At 44.7% G+C, this 25,743-nt stretch overlaps 1 protein-coding gene across 1 annotated transcript; it reads right to left on the reverse strand.

Annotated features, from left to right (window-relative positions):
• Positions 1 to 291: 291 nt before the first annotated feature.
• LOC118399811 (cytokine-like protein 1) lies at positions 292 to 3,099 on the reverse strand. The gene is made up of 5 exons (XM_035796045.2): positions 2,892 to 3,099; positions 1,950 to 2,058; positions 1,816 to 1,860; positions 1,296 to 1,442; positions 292 to 981 (listed from the first exon to the last, which is right to left on the reverse strand). Exons 1-5 carry the CDS (start codon positions 2,957 to 2,959, stop codon positions 877 to 879), a joined length of 474 nt encoding a protein of 157 aa, XP_035651938.1. The 5' UTR covers positions 2,960 to 3,099; the 3' UTR covers positions 292 to 876.
• Between the last annotated feature and the right edge of the window lie 22,644 nt (positions 3,100 to 25,743).

The raw sequence follows: 25,743 nt of genomic DNA on the forward strand, positions 1-25,743 counted from the left end.
GAAGTGCAGGAAACAACATTTTTCCATATGGAAGCCAGACGGTGTGTCCCCCCCCCCCCATTTTAACTGTCTTGGTCTGATCTATAGTATGGGTCTCTAGAGTCTTGACTTCATCTCTGCGAGAAACATTACGTTTTTTGGAATCCTAACAGTCTGAGAAACATTGTCCGATTGGCAAAACAACCAATATTTACAGGCAAGCACAACAGGTAAAGTTGAGACATGGTAGCGAATGGTTGCAAACAATTGCAATTGTGCTTGCTACTCACACAACATATTTGAAAGCTCACAAGCATTAAAAAAGTTGTTTTATTACATACATATAACTAATACACATATGTATAGCCTACTGCACCAATTACAAGAAAATGCAATCATGATTAAGTATAGCCTATAGCTGAACAAGATACATTCCTAGAGTTTAGGTTAAAGACTAGGCCTAGTCATACAATCAGCATGAGGTAATCAATCTTTTCTCAGGGATGTACGAGCTGGGACCTCGGTATGTATGAAGAGTTATGGAAACATACACGATATTTGGATAAATATGGCATGCCTTTCAAACAGTGTGGTAGGTAAGCAGCGGTAAGTGAGGCACACAAACATTTTGGTTTATTCCGATAAAAGGTTTATCAGAATAGCTGGTATTCAGCTAATTTCCTGTGGAAAGTTCTCCATTTGAAATGTAACCAGTAACATGAGACCTTACTTGGACAAAAAACTCAAATCTTTAAAGGTTAGAAATTAAACTATGTTGGCATGTTTTTTTTAGCTACAGTTGTGTGTGGTGCTATGTATGTGTGTGTGTGTGAGTGAAACAGTTTACATGCCCTCACAATTATATTCCTGTGTATGTGTGTTTGTCTCTGGATGGGCTCATCTCTTCTCTTCCACCAGCATCTGGAGCCTGTCCTCTCTGTAGTGAGGGGTACTCTGGCCAGTCTCAATGGCCTCACAGTCATCTGTAAAATACACCAGGTCCTGTGGAGAGGTCAAACAGTCACACTAAGGCATACACAACATCTCCAACGGCAGAATGCGGATGCACAGCTGACTGAAATGTCGACAGATAATAAACTACAGAAGCAATTATCAGAATTGCTCCAACTCATGTGGTCATTGTCGTTATATAACGGTTGGCAAGACAGCACAAACAGACCTGGAACCAGGCTAGTTATTCCCCGCACCACATCCAGAGTAGGCTATGACAGACCTTTTTTTCTTCTTAAAAAATTAATCATTCTGGCTATGAGAGACAGCATGGTTCATTCCTCTGCAGAGCTGAGCAGACATACCCGATAACAGATTCTGTTGATGATTCTGTACAGGTTGCTGACTTTCTGCTTCAACAACACGATCCTGGGTCGCTCTCTGCAGTACTGTGTAGGAAGGTTCTCCATGACATAGAGGAAGTCACGGAGCTTGGTATTGATGCACGAATTCTATAGGGAAATAATAATGGCATTGTAAATCCTATAGCTCAATGGATATTCTACTATTTTGAATGAAAACGTTTCACATAAACAGGTTCAGTTACTGAGGTACAACAATGTTTTTTTATATGAATTTAAATCAATTGGCCAGATATGTTTTTAAGCTTTTGTTGGCAACCAACAACATTATGGAATGTATGCATCTTCTAGTCTATGGCAAACGTAGGTATTGCATCACCAACGCATTACAGTTGCTGCAACATAACCCAATGAGACATCAAATATGATGCAGGTTCACTGTCAAACATTTGTTAAATACTGACGTTTGAGAATCAATCTTTTGTTCACATCAACAGGATGATATTGAACTATAACAACTCACTTGCACATCCAGAAACATCTTGGGCAGAATCTCAACGCATGTTTTCTGCAACAGAAAAAGTTACAATTAGAAAACATTTGGATACATTAGGAAACTGTTTTATCAAATCAATAATGTAATTTGGAATAGCTCACCGTGCGATGATAATTGTGTAGTTTTCCCAAAAGGCCTATTATTTCCTTGCTCAAGCCGAGCACTCGGGAATAGCATGTCGGTGGTGCACAGTCAGCCAACCAAATAAAACTGAAGAAACACAACAAAAGTGCGAGTCTCATCTTTCAACCGTTGTTGCGTCGGTCAAAACAAGCTTATTGTGTTTAGGCAACTAGGTAAGAGCTTTACAACACGAGTGTGCTTCGCCCAGCACCTTTGCAGATTATAGTTGGACCGAAAAAAAAAGTGATGATGACGTCGAAGAAAAATATTTCACTCTTCAATACATTTTGGAATCAAGTGTATGGAATATGATACGCCGTTTGGGTCTTTGCGTGTCAAAAAAGATACACGACAAATAACACTTTGATGCGCAACAAAGTGCATCATCCCATTTTGTAACAATCAAAATGTATTAATGCATATATTGTTAACCAAAAATGCTAATTGATTTTGTTCACCCACACCAGAAGCGATTAGGACATGCAGGTTGAAATATCAAAACAAACTGAACCAATTATATTAATTTGGGGACAGGTGAAAAAGCATTAAACAATTATCGCAATTTAGCTAGCTAGCTTGCTGTTGACAGCTAATTTCTCGTGTGAAATAACCATTGGGTTGTTATTTCACATTAAATGTACAAGGTCGTCTACTCCGACACTTCATCCACAGATGAGAAAGGAATTCGGTTTACCGTTTTATTGATCTCTCTCCTTCCTCTGGTTTCTTCTTATTTTGGATTTAATATAGCTGTTGGCAGCCAACTTTATAGCATTACTAAAAACTACCTAACACCATACCAGATTCGCGAAAATGTATTTTGTCCCCTAACAAACTTGATCACGACATGCAGGTTAAAATATCAAAACAAACTCTGAACCAATTATATTCATTTGGGGAACGTCACGACTTCCACCGACCGTGGCTCCTCTCCTTGTTCGGGCGGTGCTCGGCTGTCGTCGTCGCCTACCTGCTGCCACCGATCCATTTTTCGGTTGTGTCTGTTTGTATTGTTTACACCTGTGTCTTATTAGTTGATTTCGGTGGGTATATTTACCTCCGCTAGTCTTTGTGCGGGATTGTTTCCTGTGGGGTGCGTGTCTGCACCAAGGGGTTTCTTTTCTCACGGTAGTTGTGCCGTTTGGTATTGAGTTTAGGAGTAGAGGTTTCTCCTCCGTGTGTAGTGCTTTATTCACTGTGTGTGTGGCAACCTCGTTTGGGCGTGTTTCAGTCCCATGTTGTAGTAGAGGTTTCTCCTCTGTGTGTAGCGCTTTATTCCCTGTGTGTGTGGTAACCTCGTTTGGGCGTGTTTCAGTCCCATATTGTAGTTGAGTTGGGACTGCTCAATAAACTATTTTGCCACTGGGATTTCCTTGCTCTCCTGCAACTCCCTCCATTAAGGAAGCACGTAACAGAATCCCGCACCCCCCTATGGAATCAGCAGGAGCTGACACGCTCTCCACTTCTATGGAGGAGGAGCGCGTGCAACACCACACTGCCGTTCTCCATCGTCTCGGGACCGCTATAGATCAAGTGATGGCGATGATGAAGAGACGGGAGAGAGGTGGCCTGCCTGCCCCTCCACCGGCCACACTCCAACCAGCACATCCACCTTCTCCCAGCGGTATTCGGCTCGCGCTCCCGAGGGAGTACGATGGGTCGGCTGCCGGGTGCAAGGTTTCTCCAGCTGGAGCTTTACCTGGCAACCGTGCACCGGACTCTTTCGGAAAGTGAGAGCGTGAATGCCCTCCTCTCCAGACTCGGCGAGGGACCACTACCCAGAGTTCACCCGCCGCTTCCGGGCCGTGTTGTTCGACCCCCAGGGGTCGAGTGGCGGGTGGGCGTCTGTTCCATCTATGGCAGGAGACGAGGAGCGCTCAAAACTTTGCGCTGGAGTTCAGGACCTTGGCCACAGGCACAGGGTAGAACGACAGGGCCCTGATTGACCACTATAGGTGCAGCTATGTGAGGACGTCCGTAGGGAGCTAGCATGTAGAGACGCTACCCTCACCCTGGACCAGCTAGTGGACATGTCCATCAGGTTGGACAACTTGCTGGCAATGCGCGGGCATCTGGCTCGGGTCCTGTTGGTTCCACCCCCCCCAGTCTCCGCTCCAACCCGCATGGAGTTAATATAATAATAATAATAATATATGCCATTTAGCAGACGCTTTTATCCAAAGCGACTTACAGTCATGTGTGCATACATTCTACGTATGGGTGGTCCCGGGATCGAACCCACTACCCTGGCGTTACAACGCCATGCTCTACCAACTGAGCTACAGAAGGAGTTAGGAGTTAGGGTGTGCTGCAGCAAGGGCGATCGGAGGAGGAGCCTCCTCCTAAACTGGGTGTGGTCGGAGAGGGCACACTGCCAACACGTGCTGGAGGAGCTCGTCTTGGAGTCCATACGGCAGGCCGAGTACTGTTCGGGCACCCCAGGTGAGTCAGCACCAGGCTCACCCAGAGCCCCCTGTTGGTCACATGTATGAGTTTTTTCCCCATTCCCAGCACAAGGCGCTAGTCGATTCAGGCACAGCGGGGAATTTCATGTACTGCGGTTTTGCGCATATGTTAGGGATTCCCCTGGTTCAGATGGCCAAACCATTACATGTGCACTCCCTAGAGAGTCGACCATTAGGGTCAGGGGTGGTCAGGGAGGCCACGGCTCCACTGGACCGCTTCTGTAGCTCAGTTGGTAGAGCATGGCGTTTGTAACGCCAGGGTAGTGGGTTCGATCCCCGGGACCATCCATACGTAGAATGTATGCACACATGACTGTAAGTCGCTTTGGATAAAAGCGTCTGCTAAATGGCATATATTATTATATTATATTATATTATCATTGATTCACCTGCGTTTCCAGTGGTTCTGGGGATTCCCTGGTTGCCCTTTCACAACCCCATTTTTTCGTGGCAACAGAGGGCTGTAAAGGGGTGGTCAGAGGAGTGCTCAGGTAGGGAGTTTCCATCGGTGCAACAACGGTGGAGAGTCCAGACCAAAGCTCCATCGTGCACATTCCCCCCGAATATGCAGATTTGGCTGTCGCCTTCTGTAAAAAGAGGGCGAACCAATTACCACCCCATCGATGAGGGGATTGTGCGATAAACCTCCGGGTAAAAGCCGCACTTCCCAGGTGTCACGTGTATCCCCTGTCACAGGAGGAGGCGGTGGCTATGGAAACATGTCTCTGAATCTCCGAGGCAGGGGTATATTCGGTCCTCCATGTCACCCGCCTCCTCAAGTTTATTTTTTGTGAAGAAGAAGGAGGGAGGTCTGCGTCCGTGCATTGACTATAGAGATCTAAATTATATCATGGTGGGGTTCAGTTACCCGCTACCGCTCATCGCTACGGAGTCATTTCACAGAGCACGCTTCTTCACAAAACTGGATCTCAGGAGCATGTATAACTTGGTGCGTATCCGGGAGGGAGATGAGTGGAAGACAGCGTTTAGTACCACATCCGGCCATTATGAGTACCTTGTCATGCCATATGGGTTGAAGAATGCCCCAGCAGTCTTCCAATCCTTCGTAGACGAGATTCTCAGGGACCTGCACGGGCAGGGTGTGGTGGCGTATATCGATGACATTCTGATATATTCCGCCACATGCGCCACGCATGTGTCTCTGGTGCGTAGAGTACTTGGGCGACTGTTGGAGCATGACCTGTACTCCAAGGCTGAGAAATGCGTGTTCTCCCAACAGGCCGTCTCCTTCCTGGGTTATCGCATTTTCACATCAGGTTTGGTGATGGAGTGTGACCGCATTGCAACCGTGCGTAATTGGCCGACTCCCACCACACTAAAGGAGGTGCAGCGGTTTTTAGGGCTTGCCAATTACTACCGGAGGTTTATCCTGGGTTTTGAGCAGGTGGCTGCTCCCATTACCTCACTGCTGTAGGGGGGACCGGTGCGTCTGCGGTGGTCGGCTGAGGCGGACAGAGCGTTTTGTTGCTTGAGGACTCTGTTTACCGAGGCTCCCGTGTTGGCTCATCCTGGATCCCTCTTTGGCATTCATGGTGGAGGTGGATGCATCCGAGGCTGTGATTGGAGCCGTGCTCTCACAGTGCTCGGGCTCGCCACTGAAGCTCCGCCCCTGCGCTTTCCTTTCGAGGAAGCTCAGCCCGGTGGCGCGAAACTATGACGTGGGGGACTGGGATTTGCTGGCTGTTGTAAAAGCCCTGAAGGTATGGAGACATTGGCTTGAGGGGGCTCAACACCCTTTCGTCATCTGGACCGACCACCGTAATCTGGAGTACATCAGGGCGGCGAGGAGACTGAACCCTCGCAAGGCAAGGTGGGTCATATTTTTCACCAAATTCATATTTACGATATCGTATAGACCAGGTTCCCAGAACGCTAAGGCAGACGCACTATCCCTTCTGTACGATACAGAGGAGCGGTCCATCGATCCCACCCCCATACTTCCGGCCTCTTGTCTGGTGGCGCCGGTGGTTTGGGAGGTGGACGCGGACATTGAGCGGGCATCTCGGTCAGAGCCTACTCCACCTCAGCGTCCAGCTGGACGGAGGTACATCCCGCTTGGTGTTCGTGTTTCGGTGGGCGCACACAGGTCTTCCGGGTGTCGATAGGACGGTGCGAAGCCTTACGGGGAAATACTGGTGGCCCACTTTAGCTAAGGACGTGAGGGTCTATGTCTCCTCCTGTTCAGTGTGCGCACAGTGCAAGGCTCCTAGGCACCTGCCCAGAGGGAAGTTACAACCCCTCCCCGTTCCACAGCGGCCTTGGTCACACCTGTCGGTAGACTTCCTGACCGATATTGCGATTGACCTTGTGCATTTCAGGTAAAATAACAACTCAATGTTTATGTCCCAGGACAAATTAGCTAGCAACAGCAAGCTAGCTACATAGGACAAATTAGCTAGCAAAATAAATTGTTTACTGCTTTTCGACCTGTCCCTATTACGTACCTCTTAACGGAGGGAAGTGCAGGAATCAGGAACAGGAGAGCAAGGAAATCCCAGTGGCAAAATAGTTTATTGAGCAGTCCCAACTCAACTACAACATGGGACTGAAACACGCCCAAAAGAGGTTGCCACACACACAGGGAATAAAGCGCTACACACAGAGGAGAAACCTCTACTCCTAAACTCAATACCAAACGGCACAACTACCGTGAGAAAAGAAACCCCGTGGTGCAGACACGCACCCCTAATAACATAACCACAGAGAACAATCCCCACAAAGACTAGCAGGCAGCGGAGGTAAATATAACCACTGAAATGAACTAATAAGACACAGGTGTAAACCGCCCGAACGGTGAGAGGAGCCACCTTCGGTGGAAGTCGTGACATTAACCCCCCCCCTCAAGACGTCCTCCACCGGCACCCAGTATCTCTCCTCCGGACCGTACCCCTCCCAATTCACGAGGTACTGATGGCCCCTCACCCGACACCTCCAGTATGGATCACACTGTGTACACCGGGCCCCCCTCGATGTCCAGGGGGGGCGGAGGGACCTCCCGCACCTCAGCATTTCAGGTAAAATAACAACTCAATGTTTATGTCCCAGGACAAACTAGCTAGCAAGTGCAAGCTAACTAGCTAAATTGCCATAAATGTTTAATGCTTTTCGACCTGTCCCAAAATTAATATAATTGGTTGAGTTTTTTTGATATCTTAAAACTTCTTAAGGATAAGGGGGCAGTATTTCCCCTTTGGATGAATTGCGTGCCCATAGTGAACTGCATCAAAATCTGTCCTAAATTGCTAATATATGCATATTATTATTATTATTATTGGATAGAAAACACTCACAGGGCAGGCAATCTTCCAAACTAGTTTTTATTCTATTGTCCTGGATCTAATACATATTAGTATTTTACATACATTCATAAGTGTAATAATTTTTTATGACATACTGTGAAAAACTCTCTTGGCTGCTGGCTCTGTCACTTTCAGACATGTGCAGAGCAGACTGAAAGGAGAAGGGAAGCTCTTGACTTGAACCAGAGGGGTTCTCTGTAAAGAGAGAGTAATCCAAAAGGCACAGACACACCCATTGACCTGCAATTGGCAACCATTGACCTGTATGTATACTCTCCTGATTGGCTCTGTGGTGCTTAGTCAATAGGAACTACGTTGCAGGCCCCATCATAAAGTTTGTACACTGTCTGGCAGTCTGACTAAAGTGCCAGAGGTGTGAGGAGAGACATCCTCCTTTGTATTTATGGGAACAAATATTTCCTAACACTTTGGACCCTATTCATGGACTGTTAGAAGACACAATGCGTCAAGGCATTTTTTTTTAACGAATTACTGTCCATCAGTAACCTCAACCTGTGGGTGTTTTGGCCAGTAAAGTGCCAACTCAATTCTACCACTGACTATTCTCTCATGCCCCTCTGAACGGGGACACAGGGCAATAGTTTGTCATCTAAACCAGACCTTTTTTTACTGGAGTACACTAACCCCTAATTGGGGTTATTTTCTTGACACACAATAGCGGTTTACCAGATAATAAGTCAAGAAGAACAAAAGTAGATTGTTGTAAGGGTGTATTACGTCCTGTGCAGGCCCCTTTGTCTTATCCATTCTGGATTCTGAGTGGTAAAATCATAGCTGAAAAATGCCTCTGTGTATACTGTATGTGGGAATGTCTTATGTCCGTCCTACATGTTGTGTTGGTACATGGACTATTCCTCAACTGCATATACCATAAATTGCTATTGCAAATAGAATTATTATGTTCAACAACTGACATTTTCAGATATTATTTTGACAAACACTTTGGTGCTTACAATTCATTCTCTATTGTCATAGACTTGGTGGGCACTGTCATCTGTGATCTTTGTGATGACTTTCTTTAAGCACGTACTGATGAAACTGTCACTAAATATTTTTTTCTTAGTCTACAAACGCTCTACATTTATTCACTCTGTGATAGGGTTGAATTGTAACGTTTGTCGACCTCGTCTGAGGAGTATGAAGGATCGGAGGACCAATGCGCAGCGTGCTACGTGTTCATGATGATATTTATTAAACTCAGAACACTAAACAAAAATAACAAAGAGAATGACACCAAACGAAACAGTCCTGTACAGTGAATATATAAAACAGAAAACAATCACCCACAAAACACAGGTGGGAAAAGGCTACCTAACTATGATTCTCAATCCGAGACAACGAACGACACCTGCCTCTGATTGAGAACCATACCGGGCCAAACACAAAACCACAACATAGAAAAAAGAACATAGACTACCCACCCAACTCACGCCCTGACCATACTAAAACAAAGACATAACAAAAGAACTAAGGTCAGAACATGACGCACCCCCAAAGGTGCGGACTCCGGCCTCAAAACCTGAACCTATAGGGGAGGGTCTGGGTGGGCGTCTGTCCGCAGTGGCGGCTCTGGCGCGGGACGTGGACCCCATTCCATCATAGTCTCGGCCCACTTAAGTGGCGCCTTGGGAGTGGCGACCCTCACCGCCGACCTCCGACTGAGGACACCTGCAGCAGGCCCCGAATGCACAGGAGATTCCGGCAGCACCGGACAGGCGGGAGACACGGGACAGGCGGGAGGGAAGGGCGATTCCGCATCTCCTCCTCACCAGATTTGCCAGTTCTTGCTGTGAGATGATACCCCACTCTTCCACCAAGGCACCTGCATGTTCCCGGACATTTCTGGGGGAAATGGCCCTAGCCCTCACCCTCCGATCCAACAGGTCCCAGATGTGCTCAATGGGATTGAGATCCGGGCTCTGCGCTGGCCATGGCAGAACACTGACATTCTTGTCTTGCAGGAAATCACACACAGAACGAGCAGTATGGCTGGTAGCATCGTCATACTGGAGGGTTATGTCAGGATGAGCCTGCAGGAAGGGTACCACATGAGGGAGGAGGATGTCTTCCCTGTAACGCACAGCGTTGAGATTGCCTGCAATGACAACAAGCTCAGTCCGATGATGCTGTGATACACCGCCCCAGACAATGCCGGACCACCTCCAAATCGATCCCGCTCCAGAGTACAGGTCTCAGTGTAACGCTCATTTTATTTTTACAATAAACGCGAATCCGACCATCACCCCTGGTGAGACCCCCGACTCTTCAGTGAAGAGCACTTTTTGCCAGTCCTGTCTGGTCAAGCGACAGTGTGTTTGTGCCCATAGGCGACGTTGTTGCCAGTGATGTCTGGTGAGGACCTGCCTTACAACAGGCCTACAAGCCCTCAGCCAGCCTCTCTCAGCCTTTGCGAACAGTCTGAGCACTGATGGAGGGGTTGTGCGTTCTTGGTGTAACTCCGGCAGTTGTTGTTGCCATCCTTCACCTGTCCCGCAGTTGTGATGTTCGGATGTACCGATCCTGTGCAGGTCAGGTACCGATCCTGTACGATCAGCTGTTTGTCCTGTCTCCCTGTAGCGCTGTCTGATGTGTCTCACAATATGGACATTGCAATTTATTGCCCTGGTCACATCTGCAGTCCTCATGCCTCCTTGCAGCATGCCTTAAGCACATTCACGCAGATGAGCAGGGACCCTGGGCATCTTTCTTTTGGTGTTTTTCAGAGACAGTAGAAAGGCCTATTTAGTGTACTAAGTTTTCATAACTGTGACCTTAATTGCCTACCGCCTGTTAGTGTCTTAACGACCGTTCCACAGGTGCATATTCATAAATTGTTTATGGTTCATTGAACAAGCATGGGGAACAGTGTTTAAACCCTTTATAATGAAGTTCTGTGAAGTTATTTGGATTTGTACTAAATATCTTTGAAAGATAGGGTCCTGAAAAAGGGACATTTCTTTTTTTGCTGAGTTTATTAATGTACAACAATATAGAAGATACATAACTAAAGGTTATGCAATATGTGTGCATATCCACTGCACGCTTCTTAGGTGTGTAATTGACATGACCAAGGAGCTATTGACATTTAAAACTATGAAAAATTTACATTACAGCGTGTGATTTTACAGTACACAATTAAGTGTGCAATATATAAAGCTAGTATTTGGACATTCTAAAGTTTGTTTGAGTCCAGTAGGTCACATGACCAAGGAGCTATTGAAGTTTTACATTTTGAAAAATTAATGTAAAAACGTGTGAGATGAAAATGGACAAACTTAAAGGGTGTGCAATATAGAGGGGTAGTCAGTGGACATTCTGCACCTTGTTTGAAGTCAGTAGGTCACATTACCAAGGAGCTATTGAAATGTAAAATCGAATGTAAAAAAAGTTTGTACTTTGTTTACGCTCCCTAACTAATTCAACTAGGAATAGAAAAAGCTGCTCACATTTCCACATGTTTATTTGCTTTGGAAAGCAAATTAATGTCCAAATCGTGAAAATAAGATCTGTGCAATGTTGTGCACAATTCTTCCAACACCATGACACTTATTTGGAGTCTGTGGCTCAAGTGGTTTGAAAGCTATTGATGATTGAAAGCGCGAATATCTAACTTGAAACTGTCTTTACCTTGTTAAATATCAAAACAAACACTGAACCAATTATATTAATTTGGGGAAAGGTCGAAAAGCATTAAACATTTATGGCAATTTAGCTAGCTAGCTTGCAGTTGCTAGTTAATTTGTCCTATTTAGCTAACTAGCTCGCTGTTGCTAGCTAATTTGTCCAGGGATATAAACATTAAGTTGTTATTTCACCTGACATACAGATGGTCCTCTACTCCTACAATTAATCCACAAATAAAACGGTCAACCAAACCATTTCAAGTAAGCTCTCCTTCTTCCACGCTTCTTTTTATTTCTTTGGACTTTATATGGCGATTGGCAACTAACTTTCATAATAAGGTGCATTACCACAAGTGACCTCTGTTCATCTTTCAATCACCCACATGGGTATATGCTTCTAAAAACCAATGAGGAGATAGGAGAGGCAGGATGTTATTAATTTATCATAATGTCATTCATGAAATGTGTTAAAATATTGATAATAGTGAATAGATATGTATTTAACAAGACGTGCAACTAATTTGTTCTAATAACTACCTGCCTAAAGACAAAGCCTGCAACTATCTGACTATTTTATATTACTTTCTGACTATTTCAACAAAATTATTATAAATAATTCTGTTCATTTTTATCATACCATCAGTGAGTAACATACTGGTGCGACATTTAAGACCACATAGCAGAATCTAACAGGGTCCCCCCTACCCTGGTCCCAGATCTGTTTATGCTGTTTTGGCCATTGTCATCTGTAATGACTTATTTGTTTGTCACACCAAACAGATCTGGGACCAGGCTTGGGGTACCAGTATAGGACCAGTAGGAATCTTCTGTACCCAGAACTGATCCTATGACCAATTTTTAAACGACCAACCCGGACCAACAAACTCAGGGTTGGTCGTCTAAAACCACCAACAAACTCCACCGACCCATTCTTCAGATTAAGGAAGTTCCTCTTCTTCCTCTTCCTGTTGGTGGCTCCCAAGGTGTTCTGGGGTTCCAGCGGGGTGCGGAACACAAACACCCTCTCCCCCGTAGTGGGGATGTCCAGTACTACTGCATCGTTCCCCAGGCCAGAGGTGGAGAGTTCTGCTGCACTAGTAGAGTCAAACACAGTTTCACTGTCCACCTCTACTATTCCTCCCACTGAAATCAGAACAAAGTCTTGGAGCTGTTCCGAGGTTGTGGTTTGGCTCATTCCAGTCGCGACTGGTTTGGGAGTGGGTTGTTGTGGAGTGGGTCGAAGAACTCCCTCCCTCCCCTTTTCCTGGACCATCACTTGAATGTCGTCACTGGGAGCCTCAGGTCTGGGTTTGAGGAACAGCCTCTCCAGCAGGCTCTGCCTCTTCTCCTGAAACCTGGAAAATGAAGATCATGACATTTCCTTAGGAATTCTGAAGCACCTACGGTGCATTCGGAAAGTATTCAGACCCCTTCACTCTTTCCACAATTTGTTACGTTACAGCCTTATTCTAAAATGGATTAAATAACCATTTTTACTCATCAATCTACACACAATACCCCATAATTACAAAACTAAAACAGGTTTTTAGAAATGTTTGCAAATTTATAAAAAATAAAAAAAACAGAATGACCTATTTACATAACTATTCAGACCCTTTGCTATGAGACTTCGAAATTGAGCTCAGGTGCATGCTGTTTCCATTGACCATCACTGAGATGTTTCTACAACTACAACTTGATTGGAGTCCACCTGTGGTAAATTCAATTGATTGGACATGATTTTGAAAGGTCCCACAGTTGGCAGTGCATGTCAGAGCAAAAACTAAGCCATGAGGTCAAAGGAATTGACCGTAGAGCTCTGAGACAGGATTATGTCGAGGCACAGATCTGGGGAAGGGTACCAACACATTTCTGCAGCATTGAAGGTCCCAAAGAACACAGTGGCCTCCATCATTCTTAAATGGAAGAAGTTTGGAACCACCAAGACCCTTCCTAGAACTGGCCGGCCAGCTAAACTGCGCAATCAGGGGAGAAGGGCCTTGGTCAGTGAGGTGACCAAGAACCCGATGGTCACTGACAGAGCTCCAGAGTCCCTCTGTGGAGATGGGAGAACCTTCCAGAAAGACAACCATCTCTGCAGCACTCCACCAATCACGCCTTTATGGTAGAGTGGGCAGATGGCGTTTGCCAAAAGGCACCTAAAGGACTTTCAGACCAGGAGTAGCTTCAGGACAAGTCTCTGAATGTCCTTGAGTGGTCCAGCCAGAGCCTGGACTTTAACCCGATTTGAACATCTCTGGAGAGACCTGAAAATAGCTGTGCAGCGATGTTCCCCATCCAAGCTGAATGAACTTGAGAGGATCTGCAGAGAAAAATGGGAGAAACTCCCCAAATACAGGTGTGCCAAGCTTGTTGTGTCATAACCAAAGGTATTTCAACAAAGTACTGAGTAAAGGGTCTGAATACTTATGTAAATGTAATATTTTGCAAGAATAAAAAAAAAATGTTTTGATTTGTCATTATGAGGTGTAGATTGATGAGGAAAACCCCCAATTTATTCAATTTTAGAATGAGGAAGTAACGTAACAAAATGTGGAAAAAGGGGTCTGGATACATTCTGAATGCACTGTAATTAGCACAATTGAAAGGGTTGAACTCAAGGCTGTTGAGGCAAAATGGTGACTCTGAACTTACAATGGCTCACACAGACCCACCTGTCCTCGTGAGCATTGTATTGATCGTTATATGTGAGCTTTTTTCATGTTTTTGTAACTTGGATTTTTTTTTATGCTATTTGCCTCTTGACTGCATGCTTTGTTGACTATGAACTTTTTTGTTCACCCAACCGTGGGACAGACTGTTTGTTCTCACACTTGGGTCTCTGACTCTCTATTGACTACACAGACTCTTGGCCTCCCATCCTATTCTAACCACCTCTCATGTTACCTGATGAAATTGCTACAATATGATCTTGTTGCCATCTAATGCACATTCAAATGTCATAAATCAACACCGCAGAGCTCTCCCTGTCATATGCAGTGCCATGATTGTACTACTGCTGCTGATATCTGGAAATGTGCATGTACACTCTGGCCCATCTACTGTTGATAGCCCCAATTCTGACATGTGCTCTGATATCTGGTTCACTGATTTCTGCTCTCGTAAAAGCCTGGGTTTTCTGCACGTTAACACTAGAAGCGTATTACCTAAAATGTATCAATTGAAAGTGTGAGTTAACAGCTCGAATCCAGATGTGTTGGTCATTACTGAGACATGGTTAAGGAAGAGTGTTTTGAATACTGATGTTAACCTTTCTGGTTATAACCTTTTTCGGCATAACAGATCTTCCAAAGGGGGTGGAGTGGCAATCTTTACCAAGGATCACTTTCAGTGCTCGATTGTCTCCACCAAGTCTGTCCCCAAACAATTTGATTTGCTGGTTTTTGTTGACTGTTGTTAGGTGTTACTGTCCTTCATCAGCACTGGCCTGTACCCTACCTGCCCTAAGCTCTCTCCTGGCTCTCTCCTGGCTTACTGTGTAAGGGGCCAGGAGAGAGCTTAGGGCAGGTAGGGTACAGGCCAGTGCTGATGAAGGACAGTAACACAGTCTGAAGGACAGTAACAGTCTGAAATTGTCCTGCTAGGTGACCTAAACTGGGACATGCTTAAACTTCTTATGGCTTTGGGGGAGTATTGAGTAGCTTGGATGAATAGGGTGCCCAGTGTAAACTACCTGCTACTCAGTCCCAGAAGCTAGGATATGCATATTATTAGTAGATTTGGATGGAAAACACTCTGAAGTTTCTCAAACTGTTTGAATGATGTCTGTGAGTATAACATAATTCATATGGCAGGTAAAAACCTGATGAAAATGAAACCGGGAAGTGGGAAATCTGAGGTTTGTAGTTATTCAACTCTTTGCCCATCCAAGATACAGTGTAAATTTGGTCCGCTTGCACCTCCTAAGGCTTCCACTAGATGCCAACAGTCTTTCGAACCTTGTTTGAGGCTTCTACTGCGAAGAGGGAGAGAATGAGAGCTGATTGAGTAAGAGGTCTGCCAGAAGGCCATGAGCTCATTCAGGCACGCTCTGTGAGAGGTAGCTGCGTTCCATTGCATTTCTAAAGACAAAGTAATTCTCCGGTTGAAAGATTATTGAAGTTTATGTTAAAACATCCTAAAGATTGATTATTTACATCGTTCGAGATGTTTCAACGAATTGTAATGGATTTTTAAAACTTTTCGTCTGGCCTGCGTGTTGGGAATTTGGATTTGTGAATTAAAGGCGCGAACAAAAAGGAGGTATTTGGACATAAACTATGGACTTTATCGAACAAAACAAACATTTATTGTGGAACTGGGATTCCTGGGAGTGCATCCTGATGAAGATCATCAAAGGTAAGTGAATATTCATCATGCTATTTCTGACTTCTGTTGACTCCACAACATGGCGGATATCTGTATGGCTTGTTTTGGTCTCTGAGCGCTGTACTCAGATTATAGCATGGTGTGCTTTTTCGGTAAAGCTGTTTTGAAATATGACACAGCGGTTGCATTAAGGAGAAGTTTATCTAAAGATCCATGCATTACACTTGTACCTTTTATCAATATTTACTAGGAGTATTTCTGCAAATTGATGTGGCTCTCTGTAACATGTGTAACATGACGTCCTATGAGTATCATCTGATGAAGATCATCAAAGGTTAGTGATTCATTTGATCTAGATTTCTGCTTTTTGTGACTCCTCTCTTTGGCTGGAAAAATGGCTGTGTTTTTCTGTGACTAGGTGCAGACCTAACATAATCAAATGGTGTGCTTTCGTCATAAAGCCTTTTTGAAATCGGACACTGTGGTGGGATTAACAACAAGTGCATATTTAAAATGATGTAAAATAATTGTATGTTTGAGGAATTTTAATTATGAGATTTCTGTTTGAATTTGGCGCCCTGCACTTTCACTGGCTGTTGTCATATCGATCCCGTTAACGGGATCTCAGCCGTAAGAAGTTAAACCACCTGACCAAGTCTTAAAGCAATGGAACTCCCTAACTATTTCTCAGATTATTACCAACCAAGGTATGACTACAAACACCCAGAAAAGGCTACTCTCCTCGATGTTAACCTCACAAATAATCCTGATAGTTATCAGTCTGGTGTTTCCTATAATGACCTTAGTGATCACTGTTTTACAGCCTGCATTTGTAATGACTGCTCAGTGAAATGACCTGTCCTGATTTGTCATAGACGCTTGCTAAAAAACTTTAATGAGCAAGCCTTCCTTCATGACCTGGCCTCTGTAAATTGATATAGAATCAGCTTGTTCCCCTTTCTCAATGACGCTTGGACCTTCTTTTTTGATCATTTCAGTGGTATTGTTAACAAACATGCCCACATAAAATAATAGAGAATTAAAAACAGGTTGAAACCCTGGTTCGACCGTAATCTTGCCGAGACACTCCACCTCAAGAATTCAATTTGGCGAAAGGCTTGGCACACGCATAGTCAGGATGACTGGCTCTCATTCAGGCAAATGAGAAATAAGTGCACTCAGGCTATCCGGAAGGCCAAAGTTTAAGAGAGGGTCTCTCTCTATGGGTCTAAACCCAAGAAGTTCAGGAAAACGTTTAAAGACCTGGAGAATGAACCCTCTTCCTCACAGCTGCCCATGTCCCTTAATAATGTTGATGATGTGGTTGTTCCTGACAAGGAGCACATGGCTGAGCACTTTAATCACCACTTCATTGAGTCCTATTTGACCCAGCCATGTCTCCTTGCCTGTCCAACATTTCATCTCCCTCCCCTTCTAATGCGACTAGCCCCGATGCCCCTCCCTCTTTTCCCCTGCCCCACTACAAAGTTTCTCCCCAAAAACACATCTGGGTCAGATGGTTTAGACCCTTTCATATTTAAGTTTGCTGCCCCTATCATCGGGAAAGCCTATCTCTGACCTTTTAAACTTGTTGCTCCTCTCTGGGAAGGCAGCCACAGTGCATCCTTTATTTAAAGGGGAGATCAAGTGGATCCTAACTGTATAGGTCAATTTCTATTTTGCCCTGTCTATCGAAAGTGCTGGAAAACCTTCAATGATCAACTGACTGGCTTTCTTGATGTCTATAGTATCCTCTCTGGTGTGCAATCTGGTTTCCGCTTAGGTTAGGGATGTGTCACTGCAACATTAAAGGTCCTCAATGATGTCACCGTTGCCCTTGATTCTAAGCAATATTGTTTTGCTATTTTTATTGACTTGGCCAAAGCTTATGATACGGTAGACCATTCCATTCTTGTGGGCCGGCTAAGGAGTATTGGTGTCTCCGAAGAGTCTTTGGGCTGGTTTGCTAACTACCTCTCTCAAAGAGTGCAATGTATAAAGACAGAACATCTGCTGTATCAGCCACTGCCTGTCACCAAGGGAGTACCCCAAGGCTCGATCCTAGGCCCCAAGCTCTTTTCAATTTACATCAACAACATAGCTCAGGCAGTAGTACTCTCTCTTATCCATTTATATGCAGATGATACAGTCTTGTACTCAGCTGGCCCCTCCCTGGATGTTGTGTTAAATGCTCTACAACAAAGCTTTCTTCGTGTACAACAAGCTTTCTCTGCCCTTAACCTTGTTCTAAACACCTCCAAAACAAAGGTCATGTGATTTGGAAGAAGAATGCCTCTTTCCCCACAGGTGTGATTACTACCGCTGAGGGTTTAGAGCTTGAGGTAGTCACCTCATACAAGTCCTAGATAGTACACTGTCCTTCTCTTAGCACATATCGACGCTGCATGCTAAAGTTAAATCGATATTTGGTTTCCTCTATCGTAATCTCAACTCTTTCACCCAGCTGCCAAACTAACCCTGATTTAGATGACCATCCTACCCATGCTAGATTACGGAGACGTAATTTATAGATTGGCAGGTAAGGGTGCTCTCGAGCGGCTAGATGTTCTTTACCATTCGGCCATCAGATTTGCCACCAATGCTCCTTATAGGACACATCACTGCACTCTATACTCCTCTGTAAGCTGGTCATCTCTGTATACCCTTTTGCAAGACCCAATGGTTGATGCTTATTCATAAAACCTTCTTAGGCCTCACTCCTCCCTACCTATCAGCCCTCATTCTCCACCTGTTCTGCCAGTCACATTCTGTTAAAGTTCCCCAAAGCTCATCTTTTCAGTTTGCTGCAGCTCGTGACTGGAAAGAGCTAAAAAAAAACACTCAAACAATTTGATCTCAATCTCTTCATTCAAAGACACAATCAAGGACACTCTTACTGACAGTTGTGGCTGCTTCGTGTGATGTATTGCTGTCTCTACCTTCTTGCCCTTTGTGCTGTTGTCTGCGCCCAATAATGTTTGTACCATATTTTGTGCTGCTACCATGTTGTGTTAGTACCATATTGTTGTCATGTTGTGTTGCTACCCTGCTGTGTTTTTGTCTTAGGTCTCTCTTTATATAGTGTTGTGGTGTCTCTTTTGTCGTGATGTGTGTTTTGTCCTATATCTTACTTTTTTTTTTATCCCAGCTCCCGTCCCCGCAGGAGGCCTTTTCCCTTTTGGTAGGCCGTCATTGTAAATAAGAATTTGTTCTTAACTGACATGCCTAGTTAAATAAAGGTTAAATAAAAAATCTAAATGGTCAATATTCTGAGAATTTAATTGGGCCTTAGATAAAGTGTATCCACATTGGAAATAAAAGCTCCAGAAGAAAGTTGAGGGTCTTTGTCTTCCACTCACTGGTTTCGGTCCTGGTCCGTTGCTTGGGCTGAGAAATTCCTCTCCACCATATCCTCCCTCAGTCTGACAAGCAGAGATTTACCTGCTCCCCCTGGCCACCTGAGAAAACAGCCCAGAATGGAGAAGGAAATTAACTCTCTAGTTATATCAAGAATACAATACATCTACAATGCATCACATTTCCGTTGATGCTTTTTGACTTTTTTTATTGTACATGGTCCCTGTCAAATAAAAGTAATAAAAATACATTTAATTATAAAAATGATTCACTTGAGGGCCAGGGTAACTAAGCAGATGGAGATGGACATTATGCTACTTAAGTTAACATTCTCATGAACTTCCCTGAATAGACAGGCCAAGTCCCAGGCCAGGCGTCCTCAAACAAAGAGCATTATTCACATAAACAACAGAGTCCAAACAGAATGTTGGCCAGGCCAGACAGGACGTTGACAGAAGTGTTCCATGCTCCTAGCCAATGTATCATAGGCAGATGGGAACGTATGATGCACAGAAGTAGTATTCTTTCCTCCTCAGTGAGATCCCATTGATTGGTCTCACTACTTCGACAGTGCTGTAAACGTTCTCATGTGTACAGAAATGCCAGCACCCTCCTGTATGATCAATAAAGTCTTAGCGTGCTACTAGATCCCTAAATGAATGCTGTTATGTTGAACCATTTCTTTGTAGTTTCTTTCAAATACTAGCCTTTGTGGCAGGCTAGTTGTTTGACAGGTAGCTAGTTACAATGGCAAAAAGGGGCCATATTCAAATTCCGGAGCCAAAAAGGAGCCAAAATACATGATTCAACTGACATGATGAATGTGTCTTATAAGCCTTTAAAATGTGAAACAAACTGCATTCAGCGTTTACTGACAAGAAACACATTGTGCTGGTGTGATTCACTGACAGACACAAGCCTAAACATATGTTGCACGGCACAAACTGCTCCAAGAGTTCTATTCTCTAGTGCAGTGGTTCCCAAACTTGTTATTGTCCCGTAAATTCAACCTCCAGCTGTGTACCTCCTCTAGCACCAGGGTCAGCGCACTCTCAAATGTTGCTTTTTCCATCATTGTAAGCCTGCCACACACACACACACACACACTATACGATACATTTATTAAACATAAGAATGTGTGAGTTTTGTCACAGTGACAGGGAACAAATAATATTAGAATAATCAACAATTTTGCTCTTTATTTAGCCATCTTACATATATAACCTTATTTGTTAATCAACAATTGTGAATAACTCACCACAGGTTAATGAGAAGGGTATGCTTGACAGGATGCACATAACTCTGGGTTGGGTTGTATTGGAAAGAGTCTCAGTCTTCATCATTTTCCACACAGCGTGTGCCTGTATTTAGTTTTCATGCTAGTGAGGGCCGAGAATCCACTCTCACATAGGTACGTGGTTGCAAAGGGCATCAGTATCTTTTTTTCTTTTTTTGGAATTTTACCCCTTTTTCTAACCAATTTTGTGGTATCCAATTGTTTTAGTAGCTACTATCTTGTCTCATCGCTACAACTCCCTTACGGGCTCGAGAGAGACGAAGGTTGAAAGTCATGTATCCTCCAATACACAACCCAACCAAGCCGCACTGCTTCTTAACACAGCGCGCATCCAACCCGGAAGCCAGCCGCACCAATGTGTCGGAGGAAACACTGTGCACCTGGCAACCTTGGTTAGCGTGCACTGCGCCCGGCCCGCCACAGGAGTCGCTGGTGCGCGATGAAACAATGATATCCCTACCGGCCAAGCCCTAACCCGGACGACGCTAGGCCAATTGTGCGTCACCCCACGGACCTCCCGGTCGCGGCCGGTTACGACAGAGCCTGGGCGCAAACCCAGGGTCTCTGGTGGCACAGCTGGCGCTGCAGTACAGCGCCCTTAACCACTGCGCCACCCGGGAGGCCTGGGCATCAGTATCTTAACAACGCGATTTGAGAAGAAACTCTGAGCACATCCCTATCCAGAAATCTGTCAGCGGCTTCTGATTAAATTAAATTTTCACAGAACCGCTTGTTGCCATTTTGATGTAGCTCTCTTGTTCAGATATCAGTAAGTGGACCGGAGACAGGGCATGAAAGGATAATAAATCGAGTTGTTTGTGTCATCCGTTTCGGGAAAGTATCTGCGTAGTTGCGCACCCAGCTCACATAGGTGCTTCGCTATATCACATTTGACATTGTCTGTAAGCTTGAGTTCATTTGCACACAAAAAATCATACAATGATGGAAAGACCTGTGTGTTTTCCTTGTTAATGCAGACAGAAAAGAGCTCTAACTTCTTAATCATAGCCTCAATTTTGTTCCACACATTGAATATAGTTGCGAAGAGTCCCTGTAATCCTAGATTCAGATCATTCAGGAGAGAAAAAAATATCACCCTCATAGGCCAGAAACTCATCATCATGCAAGTGGTCAGACAAGTGAAAATTATGGTCAGTAAAGAAAACTTTAAGCTCGTCTCTCAATTAAAAAAAAACGTGTCAATACTTTGCCCCTTGATTACCAGTGCACTTCTGTATGTTGTAAAAGCATTAAAAGGTCGCTGCCCGTATCAGTGAATAATGCAGAAAATACACCAGAGTTCAGGGGCCTTGCTTTAACAAAGTTAACCATTTTCACTCTAGTGTCCAAAACGTCTTTCAAGCTGTCAGGCATTCCCTTGGCAGCAAGAGCCTCTCGGTGGATGCTGCAGTGTACCCAAGTGGCGTCGGGAGCAACTGCTCGCATGCGCATTACCACTCCACTATGTCTCCCAGTCATGGTTTTTGCACCATCAGTACAGATATCAACACATCTTGACCACCAAAGTCCATTGGATATCACAAAGCTGTCCAGTACTTTCAAATATCCTCTCCTGTTGTCCTGTTGTCCTGGTTTCCAGTGGTTTGCAGAAGAGGACATCTTCCTTAATTGACCCCCCATAAATGTAATGGACATATAGCAGGAACTGGGACAAGCCTGCCACGTCTGTTTACTCATCCAGCTGTATTACATATAATTCACTGCCTTGTATGTGAAGCAGTAATTGCTTCAAAACATCTCCTGCCATGTCACTGATGCATCTTGAAACAGTGTTGTTTGATGAAGTCATTGTCTGTATAATTGTTGGGGCCTTTTCCCCCAGCATTGTCCCATCCTCCAGTATTTATGCTGCAAAAGTTTGTGTCAGGGGGCTAGGGTCAGTCTCTTATATCTCAAGTATTTCTGTCATATCCAGTGTCCTGTGTGAATTTAAGCATGCTCTCTATTTCTTCTCTCTCAGAGGACCTGAGCACTAAGACCATGCCTCAGGACTACCTGGCCTGATGACTCCTTGCTGTCCCCAGTCCACCTGGTCGTGCTGCTGCTCCATTTTCAACTGTTCTTCCTGCGGCTATGGAACCCTGACCTGTTCACCAGACGTGCTACCTTGTCCCAGACCTGCTGTTTTCAACTCCCTGGACAGATACTCTGAATGATCGGCTATGAAAATCCAACTCACATTTACTCCTGAGGTGCTGCCCTGTTGCACCCTCTACAACCACTGTGATTTTTATTATTTGACCCTTCTGGTCATCTATGAACATTTGAACATCTTGGCCATGTTCTGTTATAATCTCCACCCAGCCCAGCCAGACGAGGACTAGCCACCCCGCATAGCCTGATTCCTCTAGGTTTCTTCCTAGGTTCCGGGCCTGTCTAGGGAGTTTTTCCTAGCCACCGTGCTTCTACACCTGCATTGCTTGCTGTTTGGGGTTTTCGGCTGGGTTCCTGTACAGCACTTTGTGAGATCAGCTGATGTAAGAAGGGCTTTATATATACACATTTGATTGATTGAAGAGATGCCATGAAATGAGAAGCACAACTAGTTTCCATTTCACAGTATTTCCCCAAGCCCGAAACAACATTCAAACACACACACACACACACACACACACACACACACACACACACACACACACACAACATTTCTAAAAACTATATCCACAACCTGAACATATACTATATGAATGATTTTTCTGTTGCCCGTTTTAAAGCGTTTCCGTCTGTTTGTTCCTACTGAACGTAAACCAGATATAGGCTCTGGCTCACTAGCTTATCTGGTAGGTTAAGCAGTCATGCAGGAGACTCCTGGCCACAGTCTTCTCTAGCTCGCCCATCCTGGTGGCTTCCTCGTGTTCCTCGGAGAAGATCTTGTGCAGCTCTACTCTCCTCCACTCCACAATGTGCCTCTGGACCTTGGCAGCTTCCTCCTCGTGTCTCGCCAGCAGGGTGCGCTGGAGCTTCTCCAGGAGGGCACTGCATTGGAGGAGCTCCTGGAGAATCAACCAGACCTGCGTCAAAGAAAAGTGTGAAATACTTTATTTCTAAATATAAATATGTATTGTTTGTGCCATGGAGAGCTATTCAGTGTGCAGGCTTTTGCTCCAGTCCACACCTGCTTCAAATAATCACCTAACCATTGTCTTCAGCATTATTAGCTGAATCAAGGGGGGTTAGCGCAATGCTGGTGCAAAAGCCTGCACACCCACACTTTCCAGGAACAGTGTTAGCCAAGCCAGCCCTGGACTAGGGGGTTGGTTCTCCATCTGTGCCCGTAGGAGCCATTTCTGGCCTGTTTAACCAATTTCTTGTCCACAAGTCACATTGATCTCTACCTGAGCCAGTGATTTTTGGATTGGCGATAGCCCCTACAGACAGTACCTGTTGGCCGGCGTGCTGAAACAGCACCTCTGCCCGGGTTTCTCCTGGGCCTCTCTGCAGTGCTCCGCCGCCATCTGCTCCATGGTCTCCAGGTTACACTGGGCTGCCATGCACCACGTGCGCCTCCTTCAGCTTGCCCCCCATGCCCATCAGCTGGCTGTGAAGCACGCTCAGGAGGCGCTGCTCAGCCTGCTGGGACATGTGATTCTGGGAGCGCAGCGTGACCAGCAGGGTGGCGATCACATCCTTGTACATCTGAACATGGCTGCTCTCCAGACTGGAGGTAGCCCCCAGCAGGCTGTACCTTAACTTCTAAGCATCCTGACATAATGATGCTGACTAAATTGCAACTACTTCAGTCTAGTCAAAATATAAATATATCATATAAGCCTAGAGTACAAGACACAATTGTAATGAACACGAGGGGAGACAGAGAGCTGGTTTCAAGCGCAGGGCGCAGCAGGTGTTTATTAACAAAGGACCACAGGAGGAGGCATGTAGCTGGGTCCAGGGGCCGTTAGGTCAAACACACTGGTCCAAAAGGACAACAGTACAGGCAGGGAAAAGGCTAGTAACGTAGTCTGGGGGAAATCAGTCAATGGGTAGATAACAGGAAATCCGATAGGCTAAAGTACAAGCAGGGAATAGGCAAAAGGTGTCGTTAGTGAGGCAGGCAAAAACTATCATACATGGGAGGAGTAAATCACAGGAAAAAACAGAGCTACGAAAGAAGTCAGCAAAGTGGACACCGTGATTGGGGTGACTCTGAAAGTAGGTCATATGAGATATTTACATAATATTCAATATAGAGAAGGAAATTAGTATCAGGGTCATGGCCAAACCTGTGAACTGATAACTGTAATAAAACATCTGTAAGGTGAGGCAGGCTACTGTATTAAAAAGTCCATACTAAGTTACCTTGTCCATGGAGTTCACCCTTAGTGCTCAATTATCCACCGCTGGACCAAACATACTGATGCCATTCTGTGGAGCGAGAACCGTTAAAGTTACCCTGAAATAATGCCTATCAGAGGAGGCTGGTGGGTGGAGCTATAGGAGAATGAGTTCATTGTAAAGACTGGAATGGAATTAATGGAATGGTATCAAACACACGGAATCCACGTTTGACACTGTTCCATTAATTCCATTCCAGCCCTTACAATGAGCTTGTCCTCCGATAGCTCTTCCCACCAGCCTCCTCTGATGCCTATGTACAGTAATGTAAAGTGTTTCAGATGACGAGAAGCAAAAAGAGCAATTTAAATATGAAAAAATAAGTGTGAGTTCAGTACCAGTGAGGCATTGGAGAACATTAAGAGGGCTGACAGGTCCAGAATTTCACTCGTGACCATTGATGAGGGCAGTATACATCACAGCATAATGAGACCCAGCTGTACAAACACAACCAAACCAATGTAAAAATCCATATTGTAATCATTCTCACAATGGTCATGTTTGATAGTTCAAGTGGAGCCTGAGGTCCTGTTCAGTGGGACACACTAACAGAACCTTTTGAAACAGAAAACAAAAGTGAACCTAATCTATTATTAGACAGGTTCAGGTGGTACCTAACCATTCATAATCTGTTATTAGACAGGTTCAGGTGGTACCTAACCATTCATAATCTGTTATTAGACAGGTTCAGGTGGTACCTAACCATTCATAATCTGTTATTAGACAGGTTCAGGTGGTACCTAACCATTCATAATCTGTTATTAGACAGGTTCAGGTGGTACCTAACCATTCAATCAAATGTATAATAAAAATGTACTCTTCTTGCGTTTTATGGCTACCTAACACGACCTGTGTGACAGACAGACTGAGGAGAGACAGATTTCTCATGACTTACAGTACCAGTTAAAAGTTTGGACACCTACTCATTCTAGCGTTTCTTTATTTTTACTATTTTATACATTGTAGAATAATATTGAAGACATCAAAACTATGAAATAACACAT

The sequence above is a fragment of the Oncorhynchus keta genome, chromosome 21 (genome assembly GCF_023373465.1).
Source record: "Oncorhynchus keta strain PuntledgeMale-10-30-2019 chromosome 21, Oket_V2, whole genome shotgun sequence".
NCBI lineage: Eukaryota > Metazoa > Chordata > Actinopteri > Salmoniformes > Salmonidae > Oncorhynchus > Oncorhynchus keta.

Bases quoted from the DNA above. Each gene is read 5' to 3' on its own strand.
- LOC118399811 (XM_035796045.2), bottom strand. From the start codon at position 2,959: ATGGATCGGTGGCAGCAGGTAGGCGACGACGACAGCCGAGCACCGCCC. The intron at 2,059-2,891 runs GTCGGTGGAAGT...GTGTTTCTTCAG, and splicing joins GAACAAGGAGAGGAGCCACG to TTTTATTTGGTTGGCTGACT. The intron at 982-1,295 runs GTATGTCTGCTC...ACCTCTCCACAG, and splicing joins TCAACAGAATCTGTTATCGG to GACCTGGTGTATTTTACAGA.